General features: G+C 43.1%; 1 protein-coding gene and 1 pseudogene across 1 annotated transcript in view; one reads left to right on the forward strand and one right to left on the reverse strand.

Moving 5' to 3' along the window:
- Positions 1–6,945, forward strand: part of SLC25A46 (solute carrier family 25 member 46) — a 41,693-nt gene extending 34,748 nt beyond the window's left edge. The window contains exon 8 of the mRNA XM_088477680.1: positions 5,136–6,945. Coding sequence (XP_088333806.1) covers positions 5,136–5,717 — 582 coding nt within the window. The 3' untranslated portion in view covers positions 5,718–6,945. The remainder of the gene's footprint in view (positions 1–5,135) is intronic.
- A 13,215-nt stretch (positions 6,946–20,160) lies between these two features.
- Positions 20,161–21,017, reverse strand: LOC148518102 (uncharacterized; annotated as a pseudogene).
- Between the last annotated feature and the right edge of the window lie 3,089 nt (positions 21,018–24,106).

Consider the following 24,106-nt stretch of genomic DNA (forward strand, 5'->3'; position numbering starts at 1 on the left):
ATTTCCAACACTTAGACTTGGTGGAGTGGAAGTTTCTTACTTAAAAGACCACCGTTTTACTTGGCCATCGTGACAGCTTGGATCGTTTTGACGTTGGGGGCTCTGTCTTGTCTGTTTTCATATATAATTTTTTTTGTTTTAACCTAAGTTTGTATGCGTTCTCAAACAATGGTAAAGAGTGTAAATATTGGGGGGCGGGGGGGAGGGAGGGGTGGGGTGGGGGCGGGCGGGGGGGTATAGTAGCATCAGATGTCCAACATTGCAAAAAAATGTTCCGGTGGAACAGAGGTTAAAACAAATAGGCATTAAATAGATAAAATTCGCTTGCAATCTCTGCCATAAACATGTCAAATGCGTAATTTCACCAAAGGGGAAAAGGCCGAGACATACTAATCGCAATCAAAAGTCTCTATTTTAAATCTATGGTGAATTTTGAAAATTTTAGATAAAAGTGAGGGCTAAGGAGCTTTCCAATATAGAGCAAGAGCTGCATGTGTAGCCATCAGAATGTGCCCTACTATATACTTATAGAAGGGGTGGAAAGTTGTGCTAGTTCTAGGGTCCAAGTAAAAGGAGAAACGATGACCAGAGACATTAAGTAAATGACTTCAATCCAAAGAGGCCTGGTTATTGGGCAATCTCAGAAGATGTGGAGTAGGGTACCCTTACAACCACAATTCCTCCAGCAAGATTTTCACTTTTAAGATCTAATGGATTTGAAGGGGTCAGATACAATCTATCAATCAGTTTTAGCAGGGTTTCAGTATGATTGAAAATACGGTGACTATTAGCAAAAATATGATCCCAGTTGACCTTTAAAGAATGTAAAACTTAAATTGACTTCCTTCTGGCGTTGGATTAGAAATTTAGTAGATGGGTAGTGGGAGTGAGTAGTTATACCAAAAGGAGATACTGCCCCTTATTGACAGACTATGAAGCTTTTAAGCCTTCCATATATACTTAGAAATAACAAAATATAAATTATGAATAAGGGTGGTGGATAAAAGAAATGGGAGTTCTAAACCAATTTTTATATTTGGGCAGAATCATTATTTTTATTACAGCCACATGGCCTTGCTACTGTAAGTAATTTCATAGTTAGTCCAGGAGGTCGTGAGGTCTGATATTGATTGATTATATACAATAACTGAACATAATGACCTCTTCTAAAGCAGGCGGAATATGGGTACCACATACGTACAACTCTTTTTAAGTTTATGGAGAGAGTCTGGAGGTTTAGTGAGGGGCATTGCATCTGATTTAGTAGTGTTGAGCCTGTAATAAGTGTCAGTTGAAAACTCGTCCGTCAGATCATGGAAGGCAGACTGAGGCAAACCAGGATTTGTAAAAAAAATAGACGTCCTCTTTGAAAAGACAGCTTTTATATGGATTCCTTAACAGTGTAGTCATGTATGGCATCTGTTGTTCTTATGTTCTCGGCCAGGGTTCAAAAACAAATTTGAATATTAGTGGAGAACACGGGCAACCCTGGTGAGACGTTGTTAATTTTGTAGCCAAGTAGAAAAGGGAGGGGGGTTTAACCCCCTATTGTTCCTCAGCACACTGAATTATTCTTGCAACAATATGTGAACACTATATGGTAATAGAACTTCAGAGATATAGGTTGCGTGCATTTGCAAATACATGGGAAGCTGCTAGGTCACGTCACGGCTTCTGTCACTAGCAGTCTCTAACACTAAGGGGTTCACGTCCGGGGCGCAGAGCACACCAAAAACGTCCAGCCCAGGGCATGACACAAAAATGGAAAAAAAGTGGCAGTGTAAAGTATAGATGTGTGCGAGTAGTTAATAAGTGTTGAAAAAGAGGTTAAAATATATGAAAAAAATTGCATGAATAAAAAACAAACATAAAAGGTGATGTGAAAAGTAACTGTGTATTAAATGGTGATGCCCTGAGGAGGCCCAGCCAGAGTAGCCTACGCCTAAGCGCTCACCCCAAATGTAATATATACCAATTATAAGGCCCATGTATTTGCAAATGCAGGCAACCAATATCTCTGAAGTTCTATTACCATATAGTGGTCATATATTGTTGCAAGTATAATTCAGTGTACTGAGGAACAATAGGAGGTTAAACCTCCCTCCCTTTTCTACTTGGTATGACCCCTCCCTTTCATGCACCTGAAAAGTTCTACCAGATTGACTGAGCAGCTGCCATTTTTTTGTTTGTAATTTTGCAGCTAACAGACAGGAATCTGTTACTAAAGATGCTGGGAGATGGGCCATTGTATAAATTAAGACTGGACTGAAAGAATCCACCCTTAGAGTAAAATTTACTTAACACCTGTTACATGTAGTGCCAATGGAGCCAGTGTAACGCGGTGGATCTCAAACTCGGTCCTCAGGACCCCACACAGGTCCTGAGGTCATGTTTTCCAGGTTACCCAGAGGGTGCACAGGTGTGGTCATTACTCACTGACACATTTTATAAGATCCACAGGTGGAGCTAGTTATTTCACTTTCTTTGAGGAGATTCTGTGAGGAGACCTGGAAAATATGCACTGTTTGGGGTCCTGGAAAACATGCACTGTTTAGGGTCCTGAGGACCGAGTTTGAGAACCTGTGGTGTAATGTTTGTTCAGCGTTGAGCGAAAGGATTAGTAATGGATACCAAATGGTAACAATATCTAATTTTTCACGGAGAAACAGCTTTTCTATTAAACCCTCCTTTCAGCCTAAGGTGGTTCCCAAGTTCAACTCGGGTTATGGTAGATTTCTATAAGGAGGAGGAATTTGCTCATTCTCTTCAGTCTTTTGAGGTTTGCTAGAACTGAAGACCTATGTTAATAGAATCCCTGTAGTCTGTAAAACATGATATTTTGGTTGGCATGTGTCAAGACAGACAATTATTATGTGAATTACATCAGTATATAGTTGTCAGATTGAGACCTCGTTTGATCTGCCACTTGGTCTTCGGTCCACAGATTAAATATTTTTGCGTCCAGTGAAGCAACTTGAGAGCCCTCCCTCCCACAGGTGCAGATTTTAGGCATCTGTAGCATTTTAGTGTCCCCAAGAGAATAAAAGCAAAAACATTTTCATTCTTAAATGGTTTTCTCTGAATCCATTGTAACTTTTAAAGTTGTTGGAGAAGCTTGTTTTTTTCACCTTTTTTTTCTGTCCCGCTGGGTCTTAATAAGAAAATAACTGACCTATTGGCAAGTTAGGTGATATATAGAGGCTGGAATACAGACTTTGTTAAAATTTAAAGTATCATGACTCCAGACTGAGCCTCTGCACCCCAAGGTTTCAGTGTTGCCCAATGAATCAGAGAAAGAGGATTTAGTGTTAATATAAAAATCCTGTTACTCATTTCTATGCATTCCGGTTGAACGAAATCATTCTGATAGAACCAGTACAGTGTCTGTTGGTAGATGGAGGAATGTATGTTAAGTGCCTATTGCCAGCACCAGTAGTGTTATTGCGTTTCCCTCTGAGCAAGGTGCCAGGCTCATAAAATACATTAACAATTACAAAGTATTAATGGCATGTAATTACAGACTCTCCCGAATTACTAAAATCTATCCAGTTTTTTTATTTTATAATACATGTTGCCTATTTAATTCAAGTGTTCTCCAGCAAAATAACATAGACTGTACTTGAGTTCAAAATACCAGTGTCTGAAAAGGGCTCCGTGCCAGCCCCGCTCCCCTAACACGTGACCTGTCACACCAAGGGGACGGGGCCCGTGACTCCTGGAAGTAGAGCACTGTCCAGTGCGGGCAATCTGCAAGCCAAATCCAGGTAGGACAGTGATGGTGCTCTCCCTATGGCCCTGCTCCCCTCGCACACGCCTAGTTACAGCCTTGCAAAATACACTTTGCTTTTGTATAGCTAAACCTATGAGTAAGATTTATTATTTTAATTATAATAATATAAATTTTAAAAGCTTACCTTTAGATAATCTCCTATAATAAAAATAACAAACTGCCCTGGATATGTTTAAACATAAAAGACCTGTATTATTTAAGAGCAGTACCAATTTCATGAATTTATGAGACGCTCATACACCAAGTAGGATGTTCTAGACATGAACTATATGTGTGTTTGTGATTATCCAAGACAGTTCATGAACTGGATATAGGTGCTTTTAAAACTCATGTCTGTGCTGCTACTTCTTTGAAAGAAATAAAACTTATACAGGTTAAACCCTGACTTACATGACCTATATACTGCAGCAATTCATTATCATGCCCTGGTTGGATGTGATCACATGACATCAGCATTGTGAGGCGATTTTATATTTTGGAAGTACTGACAGATTGGGCTACAGTGTCAGGGAGGGAGAGTTATTAAGGTCTAGATCAAAGAGATGGTATTGGGGTGTGCTATGCGTTCTAAATGTGAATCTATTGTAAACAAAATAATACACATTTACAGTACAGCAGCCATCTGCTGTGAGATTATTTCAACTCGCTACTGTGTGTTAAGAATGTTTCCTCCCATGCCCAGATTTTATTAAAGCTTCTAAAAATTAAGTGGTGTTGCCCATAGCAATCCTTTAGATCCTACAGTAGCTATCATTTGTCTATTGCATTCTAGACAATTATAGACATAATCTTTTAATTTTAGAAGCTTTAGTAAATCTTGCCCCTCATCTCTTGTTCCCTAGCATTAGCCTCTAGGAGATTAAAGGGCATTAATGTTGCAAATTGCCCCGACCCAGGCATCGGGGGATTGGGTAATTGTGTCAATCAATCCCATACATATAGGTTCCACTCTTCACAATTTGTTTGTGGACAGAACATGGTACCTTCCTTGCTATCATGGTGATTGTGACTTCAGCAGCTGAAAAGTTAATTCTTCTGTTAATCAGATTATTTCGAATGGGGATGGTTGAACGGTTTTTAAATAAGAAAAAAAATTTCAGTTTGGTTTGAATTGGCCAGCTGAGTTTTATACCAATTACTGGATTGATCTGTCTGTGAATAGCAAGGACACACTGACGTCAGAATTACAGACTTCCTGATTGGTCATTTCCCTTAAAGCAGGAAGTAAGGATCTGACCGGTCTATGTATAAAATAACTAGTGTAATAATTTGTGTGCGTGTATGTGTTGTGTCTCTCTCTCCATAAAATGTGCGTTATTTAAATTTGTTGACTTTTTCCATGCAGAGTGAGATCATCCGTGACAACCCCGGCATTTTGGATTGCTTGAAGGAAGGCTTTGGCAGACTTATGGGACTAGGAATACCACACAGCAAACGTTTGTTGCCACTCCTTGTCCTGACATTCCCTACTGTCGTCCATGGTGTGTTGCATTATGTCATCAGCTCTATTGTCCAGAAATGTGTTTTATTCTTCATAAAGAAAAAGAACACTGTCCGAATTCCAACAGAAGGAGCAAATGCAGCCCAGAACATTTTGGAAGATTATTTCCCAGAACTATTAGCCAATTTTGCAGCTAGCCTTTGTGCCGACATCTTGCTGTATCCTCTTGAGACCGCTATGCATCGCCTTCACATTCAAGGAACACGCACAATAATAGATAATACAGACCTTGGTTATGAAGTGGTACCTATCAACACTCAATATGAAGGGATGAGAGACTGTATTAATACGATAAAACGGGAAGAAGGGATGCTGGGTTTCTACAAAGGCTTCGGTGCTGTGGTGGTGCAGTACACGCTTCATGCTACTGTTCTGCAAATTACCAAAATCATTTATTCATCTCTGTTGCAAAATTCTAGCCAATGATTGTAACTCATCCATTATTGGTACATCATGTTTCATTGTAAGTTAAGGCTTATGGTTTATGTTGCTGGGGTATCGTTCCAGAGTTGCTTCTGATCAGGAATACAAACATCGACAGAACATTGAGGCTAGCTAGTTGGATTCACTGTGATCAGAACGGTCTGTTGTCTGCAGTGCTATTGATTTTGGCTGCAGTGTAAGACTTGCTGGTAACGTTCTCAAATCTCAATGTAAAAGTTTCATACAGTGGTTTACACTGAATGATCTTTGTTGCCTAAGAAATGTATTTGTTACCCATACATGGTTTTCAACAAAGATAGTTTCTCTGTAATCAAGGTGGTACTGGTTCTTTACATGTTGACCGCACCTACATAAATAACATAATAAAGAGATACATAACATAGGAGCTGATTCAGAGATGTACTTTAATTCAATATTAATGCACATCTCTGATTCATGATCTGCACTACGCATGTGCAGATCTGGGTCTGCGATGATGTTTGCAGTGTCCCAATAGTTGCAGCATGACAGACATGCTGCTAGTGTTTAGGGGCAGCGACGGCCAGCTTTCCAAAAAAAAAATGCGTCGGCCCCGTTTTCCGGGCGTGACTAAGCCAGTGGCTGAATCCTTGGATGCAGCTTCACTGGCTCTAGCAGCATGATTTCACCGGACATCATAAGTAACCTGAAGATTGCTCAGATGTCCGATGGTCACACAGTTGATCCGACGGCTGCGTTTTCGGACGCAGCATTGGATCAGAGAAGCCAGCAGTGGGTGTCTTTTTACATGAGACGCCTCCTGCGGCTTATGCATAATTTTGCACAGCATATAAGGACGCAGTGGCTGTGTGCATAGCATCAATCCCTGAATCAGCCCCATAATGCATAGTTATGACACAATACAGCGTACATACAAATATTAATATTTTAAATTATCACAGTACTGAAAGGTAAGCCTAAAGGTGATCTAGTAAGTATGCAGCTTCTGCTGGAAAACTGTATAGTTAGTCCTGTCGAAGCTATATGTATTTCAGTAACATCCTCTGCACATGACTGTTTTTGTCATTATAAAGAAATGTAATATTTTGTAGGCTTGCACACAAGCCTTATATTAAGATGCCCCATTATTGAAAACTATATGTACAAGTGCTTGTGTAAATTTTAAACCTGTCATTCTTTTAAAAGAAAGGTTTGCACATTTTGCTGGTTTATTAAAACAAAGTTGTATTGAGTATTTTTTTTTATTACTCAGTATAGTACAGTATTATTAAAAGTAATATATAATTGTCATTTATGTGTAAGGAAACACCAATCACGAAATTGCTGAAAGAATAGATTTACATATCTTATTAAATACAATTACAACCAAAATGAGAATAAATGGTTACAAAACTCTTTATCAAGCTGAATGATAAGAACCGTGTTAGGAGGAAGACCAAACAAAGGAGCAATTTGCTCCTAGGTAAAACCCTGTTAGGGCAAATTTAAAACATACAGAGAGATTTATAGTTGGCATGGGGCATGTCCTGGATTAATTCTAAATTTCAGTGTAAAAACAAAGTTGCACATTATTTGATCACTACATACAAAGCAGTCACCATTTTTCCTGCATGCAAAAAAATAACAATTATTTGCATTCCATGGTTTATTCCTGGAGCCAATTGCTCTTATTCCTAACTCTGAATCAGGCCGTATGTGTTTGGCAGTACTTGGTTGTCTCCGAACAGAGTGAACAGAGATAAAGTACCAGCCAATCGGCTCCTAACTGCCATGTCACCGGCTGTGTTTCAAAAATGACAGTTATGAGCTGATTGGCTGGTACCTTATCTCGGTCCACTTTATCTCCATCCAAGGCTTCGTGAATAGACCCCTTTAACTCTAAGGGCCGTATTCAATTAGGTGCGTAAAAGTATCGCCAGTGACAACATTTCGCCAGGCGAAAACTTATCCCCGTATTCAATGCCATAGCCTTTTCGCCGGTGTGGAAAGTCAATGCATTGGAATAGGCTAAAAAGATTTGCCTATGAAAGCTGTCGAAAAAAAGTTCAGAATTGGGGTTTTGGGGTGCAAACTTGCGTGAACCACCCTGCACCCTTGGGACAGGCCCCCAAAAGATAAACTGTGTAAAAAAAAAAAAAAACTTTGGGTACACCTCAAAAAATTACTTTGAAAAAGAGGGCGAAAAAGTACAAAGTTGGGGAACAAACTTAAAAACTAGCTAAATAGACTCCAGGGGGTCCCCAAGTATGCCCAAGGTATTTTTATTGCGGCAGGTGGATTTTTTTTTTATTTTTTTGAACCTTCACTTTAGCAACTTTAAAATATGCTAGCACCCATTTTCGTGTACCCCAAATTTGCTGGGACTACTTATTTTCTGTAAAAAAAAACCTTTCTTCAACACATCTGCAAAGATGCTAATTAGCAGCTATTGACAGCATTTAAGTACCCCACATACCTTCAGCAGGCCTATTCGGGGGTATCTATACCGATCATTGGGGATCAGTATAGATACCCCCGAATAGGCCTGCTGAAGGTATGTGGGGTACTTAAATGTATCTTTTGGGGGTGTCAGTGTATCTTTGGGGGGTGTCAGGCTGATTTCCCCAAATCTGACAGCACTTTTTGCCAGTTCTGAATTCGCCGGTTTCAAATTGAATATGGGGATAAGCGCGATACTTTTTCGCATGGAAAACCACCGATGTCGGCGAAAAAAACGGCATGCGAAGAGTACAATACTTTTCGCACCTGATTGAATATGCCCCTTAGTTGTGATTACAGGGTATACAGTATAGTTGTATAGATAACGGCTGAGCTCTAAATACTACTGTAGAATTGCAAGATTTTGTACCAATTGATGCGGCAGGCACAGTGCAACACAGGAATGCATGAGATGCCAGCCCACTGCACTGATTATACCACAGTATGATTTGCATTCCGGATGTAGTCCACAAAGGTAATCCATAGCACAATTTGATTGTATAAAGCAAAGTTATTGATGAGACAAAAGCAACAACTGGAAGTTGTTGCTTTTGTAAGTAATAGGAATAGCAGAGTAGTGGCCAATTGCAAATCCAGCATACAGGTAGGATGTCAGTCCGTGTGGGTTGTCCGCCTCCCGGACTGAGTAGGGATCACAAACAAGAAGTTGATCTAGGCAGCAGACAAGGCAGGGTAAGGGGTCACAAGCTGGGATACGAATGCTAAGTTTTAGTAATAATGGTGCTATACAAAGCTGCTGTTATTCCCTTCAATAAATATACTGTACAGTACCAGTACTTATCACAAATATACAAAATAATGGAACACCATATATGTGAGTATATAGACACTGATATAAGTACAAATATTTTTTCCAGGACCAAAAGTAATTTTCTTTACCACTTACATAAAAGTAGATAATATTAATATTTGTATACTACAATAAACACTTAATTAACGATCAGAAAAAATACCTTAGGGCACTCAAATATATCAGAAAGGTAAACAAAATCATAGCAGCGCTAAAGTGCTTTACGCAATCTCGTTATTGCAGAGAATGAATACATGCAAAATATATAAAAAAAACTAGTGTGTCTTCAGTTCTTTTATCCACAGATGTGATACAGTATTTTGGTAACACAGGTTGAGTCTCCCATATCCAAAATGCTTGGGACCAGGAGTATTTTGGATATCGAAATATTCCGTATTTTGGAATATTTGCATAATATAATTAAATATCTTGGGAAAGGGACCCAAATCTAAGCACAGTATGCTTTTATGTTCTATATACACTTTATACACACATCCTGCAGGTAATTTTATACAATATTTTCAATAATTATGTGGCTCAAAAAAAGTTTGTGTACATACATGAAATTCATTTATGTTTCATATACACCTTATACACAAAGCCTGAATAATCTGTGTTGTAACCGAGGTTAATGTACATTGAACCATCAAAAAGCAAAGGTTTCACTATCTCAGTCATGCTAAAAAAAAAATCCGTATTTTGGGAATATTTGGATATGGGAGACTCAACCTGTAATGAGGAACTCTACACTTTAGTAGTGTGGCGCTATAGCTGATATCTGCTTCACCTACTGGGGCAAGTTTTATTGAAAGCGCTTTTGCAAGCCGCCAATTCTCTGCGTTATTGATCCCAAGATTGACAGGTATATTTTGCATTTAATATTATTGCCATTTAAAATTTCTAGGACAAAACTTCTGAGAATTGCCACCATTTAATAATTCTAGCCCTTTCTTTACATTCATCTGCTTCTCTTCCTGATCTGCACTTGTCTCTACCAGTCAGCTAGGGGGTTTTCCGTGTATGAGATGCACGGATTCAGGCCTACTTCTTGTTAACCTTGCCCATTGTCGTGGATAGAACTTTGGAATATCCTCAATGAACTAGGAGAGGCGTGGTATGGTCAAACACCTTAATTAGGATTGCTCAGGATGGATGTAATGACTGCATTATACAGAGGTGCTAACAGTGATCAGTAGGGCTGCATTAGTCCGTGTAAAGGTGCGTACACGCAGACAGATATATCGTTACAATATGAACGATATCGTTTAACGATATATCGTTCATATTAATTTTTATGCAGTGAACGACCAACGATGCGCGTTCCCGCATGAACGATAACGATATCTTTGATAGTCCGTGCATGCAGGCCAATCTGGACGATATTGTCAACTTTGCATGTTCAGAGATGTTGCAGGATGACTCACTGAAAGATATCTTTCATGTCGTTGGTGGTACAGATTGTCCCTTGTGTATGCACCTTTAGATTCAAAGTGTTAGTTATTAAATTGTAGTTACACTTATAATCTAAAACTGAGTTATGCCGGAGTTAAGCTGAGGGAAAACATCTTCTAAACCAGAAAACTTTCTGAACAACATCAAGCAACATACTTTTGTGAGTTACCGAATTCACCATCTGCTGCTGTATGAATATCCAGGAAACTCCTTACTGCACTCGCTGCTTGGACATTTCAAGTACTTCCCTATCTACGTGCTGCTCTTGTTGATTGATCTTTGTTCAAAACACCTCTGACTGGATCGGCTCTGTACATTGTAATTTTTGCCTTCATACTACAGAAAATCTTGTTTGTTTTGCCTTTTTCAATTGCATCACATCAATCATTTAATAACTAATTCCTTCTCACACACCTCTCTTTATATATCACTTTTGGAGCTACGCTCATACAGCACTGTTCTTTTACCTGTATTTTTAAACATTTAACAACTTTTATCCACACTGTCCCTACATCACACAGTCTCCACTTTTCATCTTACTTATTACCTCGTCCACAGCGTGAACACCCTTTCTTCAAACACCCCCCCTTATTCAGTGTTCACATAATCCTCTACTTTATCCATCCCTATCCTCCCCCTCTTGTCTCCTCCACTTGCGGTTCCTCCTTTTTTCTCTCATCAGTCTGCTTTCCAACCCTCTGCTTCTTTCCCCCACCTTTCCTGTTCCTCCACTCTCAAGCACCTCCCTCCCTCCATGGCCTTGCTACCCCACCACTAAGTCCCATTCCCTCCTGGTTCTGCCTGTCACCTCCAGGGCTTCCAAAAGAAATTCTGGGCCCGAATACAGCAACATCCTGTGGGACCACAGTATGTTGGGCATGGCTGCACCCGTTTGTGGTTGGGTCTAGCATTTGAGATGCACCCACTCACAGGAGCATGGCATAGCACCCATCAGCTAGGACTAAAGTATTCACTACTGTATTAGGATGGCAGGAGCTGCATTTTTAGAAGGATGTATTTAGATGCTAAATTGCAACACACAAAAATTAAAGTGCTACAACTTTATTTTGTACATCTCTCAAATAACACAAACAAAATCTATTTCTGTCATAGAGATAAATGAATGAAGGACTTAATTTTGACATAATATCAGATCAACTTAAACACACACATTCCGCAGCACATATCCTAACCCACTGCTCCATGCTCCTTCCTCACTACCACATCTGTGTCACCCCTGTCTGTCTGCCCCTCCCCTTTGGAACGTAAGCTCTCACGAGCAGGGCCCTCGTCCCTCACATGCTTCTATCCCTACTTATAGTATTGTTTACTCCTAACTCCCCAATTAGCACCCTACATTTGGTTGCTGAGGCCCTGCTGCTTGTGTTATGCAACTAAGCTTTGTGTATAAACCATGTCCTTGTCCTGCATTGTTTTGTATTACTATTAACTGTTTTTCTTGTGTGATCATTTATGTACTGTGTAAGGCGCTGCGGAACCTTTGTGGCGCCATATAAATAAAGGATAATAATAATTCGTAATCTATTTTAACATCTTGCCCTACTCCCACTTATACTAGAGTACCCCACTAATGCAAGGGCTCAGAATTTGAGGGGGGGGGGGGGCTGCAGGTACTAATTACCAGGGCCTCTTCAAAAGAGCCAGCAGGGGACTGGGCAAGCTGCCAAGGGGGAAAATAAAAGTCCCCCTTTGCAGCGAGCTGGGCCATGCATAGTATTTTGTATTGTGTCCCTGGAGGGGGAGTGGCCACGCCTCCAGAATTTGGCCACACACATTCTGTACCCAGACCCCACAGTTGTCTCAATGGCCCTGCACTAATGCACCCTCACAACTAACCCAGTTTCCACTCTCCTCTTGTTTAAGCTGTACCTCTAATTACTACTTAATTACTACTTAATCTCATGAGCTGGGCCTTTCCTACCTGTAGGTTTCAGTATGTCCCTATTTTATGTGTATCTTGTTTTCCCTGCTGTCTTGTGATGCAGAGCTCTGAGGTACCTTACAGATTAACAATAGTCCTAATAATGAATTGAATAGTGAGAAGGATAGCCATAATCCATTCCTGGGAGACAACTTGCTAAACCAGCTCACATACTCTGTCACCTACCTTCATTGGGGGCAAGCAGTTCCACATTCAGGCCAAACCACTTAAGCATTTTTTTTTGTATTTCCTAAGGATTTGTTGTGTGCTTGGTCCATCTCATTGTTGGTTCACCAGCATGTAATAAGAGTTACAGCACAAACTTTGTTTGTTTTAGTCTTTCACAGACTTTCGGCTATGCATGTGCAGTAGGTTCATGCAGGACTAACCAGGAAGTGTACAATTATTAGCAGCTGTGTGCTAAGATAGTGCTAAGGAATTCACTATGTATTAACATTTACTTATATAATGCCAGCATATGCTGTTGCACTTTACACCTTCACTTTGAGGGAAAGTGTATTGCTTGCCCAGCCTCTTATTAGACTTCCTATTCCAACAAGCAAACTTTATTAAATAGCTCAGTAAATCAAAGCCAAGATAAGTGAGCAATTTTTAATTTAGCAGAGAAACCCCTAGACAAATAATAAATAGGAAACTTAAGGCCTCCATACACCTACCAATGTATTGTCCAATCCTGCAAATGGATTGGAAATGAGCCACCGGTCGGAAATGCCGACCAGTGGCCATCACTGTTCCCTGATCCATTGGAGGATTGGTGAAATTATACATCATAAATTTCACCAATTTGCAGATCACAATCATATTTTGATCATGATCGGCAAATCGTCGAAATCCAACATCGATGGATCGCAGCATCGAGACAATCCGTTGCTAGTGTATGGGGGCCATAAGTCAGGTACTGTTTTAGCAATAATGTATCTAAATATCACAGATTAGATTGCAGTCTTTGTTTTGACCTTTGAAACAAATTATTCATGCTTGAAGAATGCTTCGTAACGATGTTCAAAAATACAGCACACTTTGTCCTGAAACCAGACCTTTGAACTATATTACTATATTTATACAGGAGCTGTGGTGATGACACAATTGTCAAAGCATTCACTTTTTATAGTATGTGTAGCATTTACAAAGACCGCATTCCGCAGACTATGTAATAGTCACTGATCTCAAGGCTTACTGAACGAATCGTATTTGACTTTGACGCTTTTTTCGGTGACTACAAGCCCACAAAAAATGCTTCATCCGCTGTTGACTTCTAGAAAAGATGACGACTTCACCATTGTAATTGGTTTAAGGGGCATATGTTTCAAAGCTTGATGTGAGATAAAATTGTGAGATATATATCACCAACCAATCAGCTTCTAACTTACATTTTGCAGGCTGTGTTTAAGAAATGATAGTTTGGAGCTGATTGGTTGGTGATGTGAGATAAAATTGTGAACTATATATCACCAACCAATCAGCACCAAGCTATTATTTCTTAAACACAGCCTGCAAAATGTAAATTAGAAGCTGATTGGTTGGTGATATATATCTCACAATTTTATCTCACATCAAGCTTTGATACATATGCCCCTAAGAGTGAAACTGTGATTCTTCGTCATCAGCCCTATGTAGGCAGGGGTTGCTGCATAAATTAGCTAATGGTGTGTGTGTTTGGAGAGGAGCTGAGAGTTGTGAGTGATAAAAGGTCATTGTTGAAAGTTGTCTGTGTGCCTTATTCAGAAATTTGCACAAAGCAGGTGGTTTTTGTGCATCTCTTATGTTTATCAGGTTGTGCATGCACAAACTGTAGAACAAAGGGGAGAGTTTGGGCAAGACACACTAACGGGGATGGGGGAGATGAGTAGTGGGATAGGGAAAGAGTTTAAGATATGTACACTCACCTATGTTGTAGCATGAATGGGATCCGCGCTGTCTGATCTTTCAGTGTGCAGGAGGCAGGGGTCTCTTTTAGAAGGCAGTCTCTCCACTGCAGAGGAAAGGGACCGTGTACGACACTGAAAGGCTGGAGGGCTCCTTTCTTCTGGCAGCCTTATCATGACATCAATGGGGCTGCTGCTGGACCAGGAAACCCTTGGGGAGGTCAGTTGGCCTCTAGTTTATATTCAGTCATGGGTTGATCCCAGCTCCCTGTCTACCCACAAGTGCCACCTGTCCTTTAAACACAGGGAGGTCCCAGCAGCCTCTGCAATGTTGGGAGAGGAAGCCGGAAACAATTGTGCCACAATATAGCCGCCCTGCTCTTGCTCTGCATGGACGTGGCTGGCGGATCCAGGCACATTCATGAAGTGTGCTGAGCAGCAGTCAGCTGGCCGGCCCCAAAGGATTAAAATTTCACACAATCGCACTGCTCCGGTGCCCTCTCAGTCCTGGGCAAATCATAGGATTCATAATGCTGTAAATTACAGTTACATGATATTTGGTTGATAAACCAACACTCAATAGTTGCTTCAAGGTTGCTCCACACACTATTCAAAAACAATCGGTAGTTCACATATTCTGTTCTACTAAATAATGTAGCATATTATAAAAAAAAGTAGATGCTTTGTTTCTTTACTTACAACAAACTTAATAAGAGGTTTGGCACAGCACTTACATGTGTAATATATCAGAATGACGGTAATGTAAGGTTATGTACTGTACAATAATAATTATGTTAATTGAGTCTAAACAAAATAAATTAATTCTAGAGCACCAATTGCATTACAAACTTGTGCATGTACTCTACGTCTATCATTAATATATTAATATTAATTTAGAAGTGGAGATGTTGCCCATGGCAACCAATCAGATTCTACCTATAATCTTCTAGATGGTGCTAGATAAATGTTAAGTAGAATTTGATTGGTTGCTATGAGCAACATCTCCACTTCTAAAAACCCGCACTTTAGTAATATACCCCTAAAAGAGGTTTGTAAAGTTGTGTAGGCCACAGTTCCTTTAATTTCTTCCTTCCGCTTAACTTCAAAATAATGTAAATACAGATTTAAAAAAAAAATATGAACATGCATAAAGTGTTATTACTACCTAGTTGTTATATGACACACTTAGGATAGTAGAATACAGTATGTCACTTTTATGACCCGGAGTTATAGTATGACACACTCAGAACAGAAGAATGTTACTGTTATGTCTCAGAGTTTTAATATGACACACTCAGAACAGAAGAATATGTCACTTTCTATTGCTCTGAGTTGTGGTATGACACACTTAGAACACAAGAATATATTGCACCACACCATTTGTCATATTTCAAAACAATATCCAAAGATATTACAGTGACAAAGAACAAACACTGATTGATCAGCGTAGAATGCTAGTCAGCTGTAACTGCTCCAACATTGCATGCATGGAACTAAATGGGTATTTTTACCCGTTTGTAGAGTTTGGTGCCCCTCTGGTCGAACCGCCCGTAACCATTACTAACATAATTAATTGTGCGCACATGCGCCAGTCTCATCCTTGTTGCGAAAGATCCATCTGAACACAATTTTCGTTTCTGCCCAGTTCTGTATAGACTGAACACCCAGTTATGTCTACTTAGTTGCAAGTGGAGTTGTTCTTGAGATGCAATGCAAGCAGGACGATTTTCTGCCCAGTACCAGCCTCGCAAACGTGACATCGAGAGATCATGCTGAGAAGGTGGGACCACCATTACCAGGAAGAAGAGTACTACCCGGAGCAACCTCTACTGGCAGCAGGGTACCATTATAGGCATCTTACAAGCAAAATGCAGGCGCCCTGCCCTCCTGGTGGTGGCATCGCTCGCACATCCCTAGTTACGGTCCTGAACACCAGTAGGTGCATACATTGTGTTTTCAAGCAAGCGCAGTGTGAATATATGCAAGATATGCTGCACATACATACTTATGCTCAACTCTACTTCAAACCCAAGGTGTTTACAGTGCTTCATCCAAATGATTATTTTATAATAAAATGTTTCTCTTTTTCAAATGTGTTATAGATATGTGTTATAGATAAGTATGTGTGGGTACACATTACATGATGTGTGTGCCCATCGACAGCACAATGCATCGAGCCGTCCATACACACTGCACAATGCAGTGGGCGATGGCGCAAATAGCAGCATGGCATCATTCATCGCATGGTCCCAACAGCTGTGCTGCACAGCAGATGGGACGATGCATGAACAACCCACTGTTAAGGCTTGGGCATGACCATAGGGAATAAGTCCTGCAACAGCCTTGAGGGCTGGTATACCTTGGCTGGACGTGGCCGTGCAGCAGCCTTGAGGGCTGGGTAAGACTTGGCTAGTCGTGGCCCGAGGGCCAGGGGTGAGATGCTAGCCTTTGGGCTGTGGGAGCAGCCTTGAGGGCTGATATGCCTTTACTAGTGGCCTGAGGGCCAAGGGTATGATGCAGCCTTTGGGCTGTGGGAGCAGCCTTGAGGGCCAAGGATGTGATGCAGCTTTTGGGCTGTGGAGGCAGCCTTGAGGACTGGGTGCAGCCTTTCGGCTGGGGAGGCAACCTTGAGGGCTGGGTGCAGCCTTTGGTCTGTGGAGGCAGCCTTGAGGGCCAGTAAGTATCTGGTCTCATGGAGGTGCGACCAGTGTCGCCGGGTTGACACTGGTGGTGGTGTGCTGGATTGCACACTTTAGACGCTGAGATGAGACCAATGTCGTCGGGTTGACAATGGTGGTGGTGCACCGGATTGCAAACTTTAGACGCTAAGGTGCGACCAATGCCACAGGGTTGACACTGGTGCCGGTGCACCAGATTGCTCACTTTGGACGCTGAGGTGCGGCCAATATCACTGGGTTGGCACTAGTCGCCAGATGCTGGCATGCGCCGCAGGGCGAGAATGCATGCAGTGCCACCTAGATGACACAAGCAGCACTAGCAGACAGTGTGCGAGCCGGACCACCTGGATAGAACAAATGGCAGTGGGTAAACACAGCAAAACAGGAATCTGGATCTCGAACGACCAACAGTAGACTGGGCACAACCGGAAACTCAAGAAACTTTATCACCGGCATGGAGTGAAGGGCTGGCTTTAACAGAAACGGCTCAACCAGAGCAAGCCTCCCTAATGGCAGACTAGTGTGCAACTGGGCTGTGCACAGACAGGAGAATCAATTAGTGTGCACCTGATACTGCACACAGACAGGCAGTAATTATTGCAGAGCCTCAGTAACAACTAAAGCTAACAACTCAGTAACAACTAAAGATCAATTGATCGGCCAATGTATCTGCTGCCCGTCGGGCAGTGTGTACCCGCGATATGTCGGTGAACGGCAACGTTCACTGACATATCGCATTGGCTGTGCTGCACAGCCGATGGACAGATATGTCTGCAGACATATCTGTCCATCGTCAGGTGTGTACGGGCGGTCTGCAGACAGCCCATTACAAACATAGTAGCAGCCGCGAGGAGGGGGGCGGGACATGACCCCCACCGGGACACGCACCCTGGTCGCTGGGACCCGCAGATGATGGCCGTTCAGTGTGTATGAACGACCATCATCTGCAGATATAGCTGCAGATCACTCAATCTGCAGATATATCTGTCAGGTGTGTACCCACCTTAAGGCTGGAACTGCAAACAATATGCTGCAACCACAGATCCTAACAGGAGGAAGAAGGAAACTTCAGCAAACACTTACCCAGCGTTCACCCCGCACAGCATTGGCAGCGCGGCAGCTTGTGACACCAGTGGGCATGCACTATCGTGCGTACACACTATGCGATCCGCACAATATATTGTTGATCCACGTCAGAATGATATGTCATGTAATGGATCTCGTAGTGGGCACAGCTTTAGTTTTTGTGTTTGTAATAAAAAAAAGTTCTATTAGCAGGATAATTTGGAGCTAAAAGCTAAAATAAACATGAAAACTGTTACAACAATGCAGCTGCCAGTTTCTTATGAACAGGATTGTAAACACACCTACCATGCCCAAGGACACTTATTATGTAAATTGCAGCTGCTTATCTGAAGAGAAATTAATTTAGATAAAATTGTGAGGGGAGCGGAAGCTTCTCTTACTAATCCCAGTGTAGTATGTTGCAATCAGCCACTTTCAAATACCTTTTGCAGAAAATTGTTGATAATGCAAAACAATAACTTGCATTTGCTGGATATTTATTATTATTATTATTATTATTATTATTATTATTATTATTATTATTTTCCTTTATTTATTTGGCCCTACTAGAGGTTCGCAGCTCCTTACAAAGTACAGAAACAGTATGAAAACACAATAAAAAAAAGTGACTTACAGTATAATGCATAACAGGACATGATTTATAAACATTACTGCAGCAGCAGACATAAGCCCTCTATGCCCTGAGGCGTTAGATCCTTACACAGGTGTTATTGTCTTAATTGACCTTAATGAAGACACAGACAACTGTAGTGGAATCAAAAATTGAACAAATATTTATTAAAATACACATCTCTTTGGTGGCGAATAAAAGCATTGCTTTCCGAGCTCTAGCCCACGAATAAACTATAAATGAGGCTACCTGAAGGCCTCTGACGCAATCTGAGTTACGATAGGCTACACCCCCTTTCATTTGGCTTAGTACTACTGAGCCCCACCTCTAGGAAGAAGCCCAGGTCCCCCCTTAAGGGCAGAGACAACTTGCCCTGGGAAAGGCAGGCGCCCCGCAACTACCACTTGCGCCCTGTTGGGCCGCTGAGAAGCAATGCTTTTCCGCCAACGCTAGGTCTAAAAGAACCGCAGCACGCCACCAAAACTACAATTCCACCCCAAATGCGGAGAAAAGGCTACGCAAAAACAGAGTCATACCCGCTTCATTAAGGTGCACCCCGTCAGAACGAAACAAACTGGGGTCATCATATTTGACATAAGGGTGTTTAATGACAGAACCCCCTCTTGCTGTAACGAAGTTACCAACAGAAGCATTGACTTTCTTCCTCGTCCGGTCTAAGACCGCTGCGCTGTAAGGGCATCGCCACACTTGACGTTGGGTGATGTCAGACCATATTATTCTAATGGGACCCCACCGAGACTGCACCTCTTCTAAATCAGCTTTAATACGAAGTATAAGGCTGATACCTGTCCCTCTCCCCAGATCGTTGCCACCGGCATGCAAAACCAAGCACCCGGGTGTCCCCCATTTTGCAATGGACTCAGTGACGAGTGGAATGATTCCCTCCCATCTAAGCCCCCTGACACCTAACCTCCCAACCGCCCAATAGACCTGCTGCCCTGGTGGATAAATGAGATTGCCCCGCCCAGTAAATGAAGGAATGCCCGATAAACCAAATAGGCGAGCCGTCTTGAGATGTATCTGTAATCAGATTAATCCCAAAACAGTCAATGCTAATCCATTAACAAGGACATACAGGCCAATACAACAATTTCAAACAAACAACACCAATATGAAACAAAAATTGGGCAGCCGAGGGAAAGGAGGGAGGAAAGAAGGGGTAGCGCGATAATGAGGAAAGGAGCAGGCGACCCAGGCGAAGGTAAAACCATCTAAAAAAACCCTCGGGGGTATAAATTCTTTGTCACTTCTTTGTGTTTTTTTTTTTGTTGTTTTTTTTTGTTTGTTTTTTCTCTTTTTTATATATTTCTTTCTTTATTCATTCATTTTATTTTGTTTCATTTCTTTCTTTATTCATTCATTTATATTTAATTTCTTTCTTTCTTTCCCCCGAGGTAAAAAAATTACTTTCGGCCAAATCCCTTCACACCCCCACAATAGTGACGAATAAAAGTCTGGGTCAACCCCGCAGGGAGCGCATTCCTAGCTGCTGGTGTTAGGCCGGATGTACCGCTTGTAAGCGGACGATTTCCAGCGGCCAAGCGACTGAATGCTGCTAACTGACATGCCCTCCTCCGCAGCGCAAGTGGCCGCCCCTATCCTGAAAGAATGAGTGCCGTACGCAGACGTATCCAATTTTAAGGCCATTAAACAATGCTTACATACAGCTGAAAATTGGAATTTTGTGAGGGGAGAGGCATTAGCGTGCGCCAGCCAGTGTGAACAGCCCTCGGGGCGTAAACTGGCGAACTTAACTGCCAACGAAATGGGGCACGCTGTTGACTGAGGCTGCTCCTTGAGGGTGATCCATCGTCCCCGGCCCAGCTGATCGGTTTTTGAGCGGTGAATTTTGCACAACAGGGAATCTGCCTTAAGGACTACATTCTCCGCTAACATTCCAGAATCCGACGATCCTTTGGATGACGCAACCAGCTCGCAAATTCTAAAGGCCCCGTAAAAAGCCATTGAAAAAGCAACCTGGAACAGGGCTGCCTCGTGTGGATCCGCAGCTACCGTCGGGACTATTTCAACTAGCGAACGCAACAACGAAAGGTCAATGGGCCGCCTCCTATCCTCCTTGGGCTTGTCGCAACGAGCCCATCCTTTCATGGCTTTAGAAACTAAAAAGGATTTCGTTGGATCTGCTCTGCCATATAATTTTGAAAAATAAGCAATCCCAGCTAGGGCCGTGCTAGTGGACGGCCTGGATCTGCCTCCCAGACAAAAGCACTAAGACATTGCTCTTCTGTCTTACCTGAAGCAACCTCTGACCTGAGGAAGTGCTCCCAATCCCTCCAGGCCGCAAGGTATGCGCGACGCGTAGACGGCGCTAAGGCCATGGTCGCCAGCCCTTCTATGCCGGCTCGACAATCTGCCACACAGAAGGAGGACAAATTAAACCTCGCAAACTCGCCTTCGGAGCTAAGCCCCTAAACCTCAACCACTGGAAACGTGACAATGCGTCTGCTATACAGTTGTCAGTCCCTGGGACGTGGCACGCCCTAAAACCAATATTCGCCTCTAAACAACGGAGGACCAAATGCCTGACTAAGCGCAAAGCGGGCATGAAAGACGACTTTTGGTTATTAATGGCTTGCACAACCCCCAAATTGTCGCACCAGAACACAATGTTCCGATTATTCAATTTGTGGGTCCAGAGCTCAACGGCAACAATTATTGGAAAAAGCTCCAATAGAAGCATATTAGCCGTCAAACCCGAGGCATGCCAAGCCTCCGTCCAAGGCTCGGCGCACCAATCGCCATCAAAATAAGCGCCAAAACCGAATGCCCCTGACGCATCTGTGAACAGCTGGAGACACTTGCTATTGACGGGCGGGGAGGGCCAAATCCTAACTCCATTAAACTTGTCCAAGAACGACAACCACAAAGTCAGATCGTCCTTGATTTCCCTAGGCAGTCGCAATTTGTAATGGGGTAAAGATATACCTGAAGTGGCCCTCTCCAGCTTCCTACACAAAGCTCTCCCAATTGGTATCACACGGCATGAAAAATGCAACAACCCTAACAACGATTGCACTTCCCGTAACGAAACCTTATTTGCTGCTATGCAATGACTAATCTGCTCTCCCAACCGCTGAACCTTGTCCCCGGTAAGCGACAACAGCCAGCCGATGTGTCTATCTGTATCCCCAGGTAGGATAAGCACGTGTCTGGACCTTCTGTTTTCTCATGCGCGATGGGCACCCCAAGGGTATGGAACAATGAGTTAACTGAAAAAAGCACATTGCCGCACGTGGTATGACCCGCTGGTCCCACAACTAAAAAATCATCCAGGTAATCTGTAATACCTGCATGACTGGAACCTGTCTGAATGCACCATTGAAGAAAAGTACTAAACTTCTCGAAGAACGCGCAAGAGACTGCGCAGCCCATAGGCAAACAGTGATCCACATATTAAGAACCGTCGAACTTAAAACCCAGCAGCCAGAAAGATTCGTGGTGTAATGGCAACAAACGGAAGGCAGACTCGATATCCACCTTCGCCATTAGTGCCCCGAGCCCAAAACTTCTAACAAGCCGTAGTGCCTCGTCAAAAGATTGGTAACTCACGCTACAAATGTTAGGCTCGATGGCATCGTTAACAGACCGGCCGACAGGGTACGACAAGTGTTGTATGAGCCTGAACTTACCCGTGACCTTTTTGGGGACTACACCCAGTGGCGATACGCACAAATTGGGAATGGGAGGTTCAGAAAAAGGACCGACCATGCGCCCCAATCTCAGTTCTGCACCCACTTTTTCTCTGACCACGTCGGGGTACATTCTGGCCGAGCGCAGGTTGCGAGAAGCTACAGCTGTAACAGGTGCTACAACCGGGATGCGAAAACCGAATGAAAAACCGTTCAATAAAAACTCTGCGGATGCCCTATCCGGGTAAAAACTTAACCATCTGCTCAACGCTGGCAAACGAATCGGGGACGGAGCCAACTCCAGACTACTTGGCGTTGTCGCCGCGAGGGGTGCTTGAAGACCCGACTGTCTTAGTGCAATCTTTGGCGGAGTGGTTTCCGCTGCAGCTAGTACAGGAGTGACGAAAACGACACTTCGCACCCCTGTCGCATTGTCCACTGTTAAAGGCAAAACATTTCCCCTTAACGAAAGGAATGGCCTGTGATTTGCCTGCGACCGGATTCTTATGCTTCGGGGCGCTGTCGCACACGAATTTTCGCTGCTGCGTAACGTTGAGCCATACTTCGACGTCCTTGAAACCCAAAGCCATGTTTTTTTTACCGTCCTGCTTCCTACGAAAATCTTCATCGTAGGAACGCCAGGTGGTGCCGCGGGCCTTAACCTGCATGCCATGAATGAGATGAATGTACCTAAGTACATTCATGTGCTCCGCCGGCCTTGTCTCTAGGTAACAAGCACCGAAAACCAGCATGCCAGTCATCCAATTGTCATAAGAACGGTACGCTTCTTCGCCCATTCCCCCCGCGGCTTTAGCTGACGCTAAGCCTTTCCTGCCTAACTCCGTAATTGTAAAGATGTCTACATAGCGACCTTTATTAATCTTCTCCTTAATACGCTTCCTAACACCTCTAGTGATAGCCGTATTGGAGCAATGTACTAAATCGGCCTCTGAAGCCGCAGAGGCTGCTGGCGCCCTGGCTGGCTTAACCCCTACTCCTGCGTCCTTTCCTTTAAAATGCCGCTCTAGCATGCGCATGAGCTTGCGTGGCCTCTTAGGCGAACCTGAGGTAGAACTAGAATCGCTGGTGCTTGAGCTATCGCTGCCAGGTACAATATCATCACAACCCTCCTCACCAACGCCGGCGACCGCAGCTCTTCCGTCTTTATCTGAAGCTTGCGTCTGTGGGGTCTGCGGGGTCCTGAGCGTGTTCTCCACTCTGTTCTCTGGGTTTTCGGAAGGGGCTGTAAAAGAAAGAGGAGCGGCAGTATCAACAAGCCCAAGCCCGTGTGTCGTATTAGCAGCAGGAACTGTCCCTAGAGATTGTGGTTGCTCAATCATATTTAACGACCCGCCGTCTGAAGCAGGGTGTGGGCCGATGAGAGGGGGTTGGTTAGAACTTGGCGGCGTAGCAGACCCCCAACCTGGAGGAGCCCAATAGGGGCAAGGACCAGTCGCAGCAGACCCTTGCGCCAAAGGCTGGTAGAATGTGGGCCAATACGGAAACATTGAGTGTTGCGGTGCGTGCAAAAAGGAGGCTGGCATGGGTGCATGCATCCATGGGGATGTGACCTGTGAAGTGTGTGGAACACCCGACCCACTAAGGCCAGGGTGGGCACCAACACCTACTGCGGGCGAAAATGCGGGAGCGTTAGGGACGAAAGCCTGGTGTGCGACTGCGGAAGTTGCAGCTGGAGCGCAGCTGGTATTAGCATAACTGCCCTGTGAAAGCGCAGGAGCCTGCACCGTGGCCAGACCAGTGAGAGCAGGTGAAATGCT

This window comes from Taudactylus pleione, unplaced genomic scaffold, assembly GCF_031769625.1.
Source record: "Taudactylus pleione unplaced genomic scaffold, aTauple2 ptg000202l, whole genome shotgun sequence".
In the NCBI taxonomy this organism is placed as follows: Eukaryota; Metazoa; Chordata; class Amphibia; order Anura; family Myobatrachidae; genus Taudactylus; species Taudactylus pleione.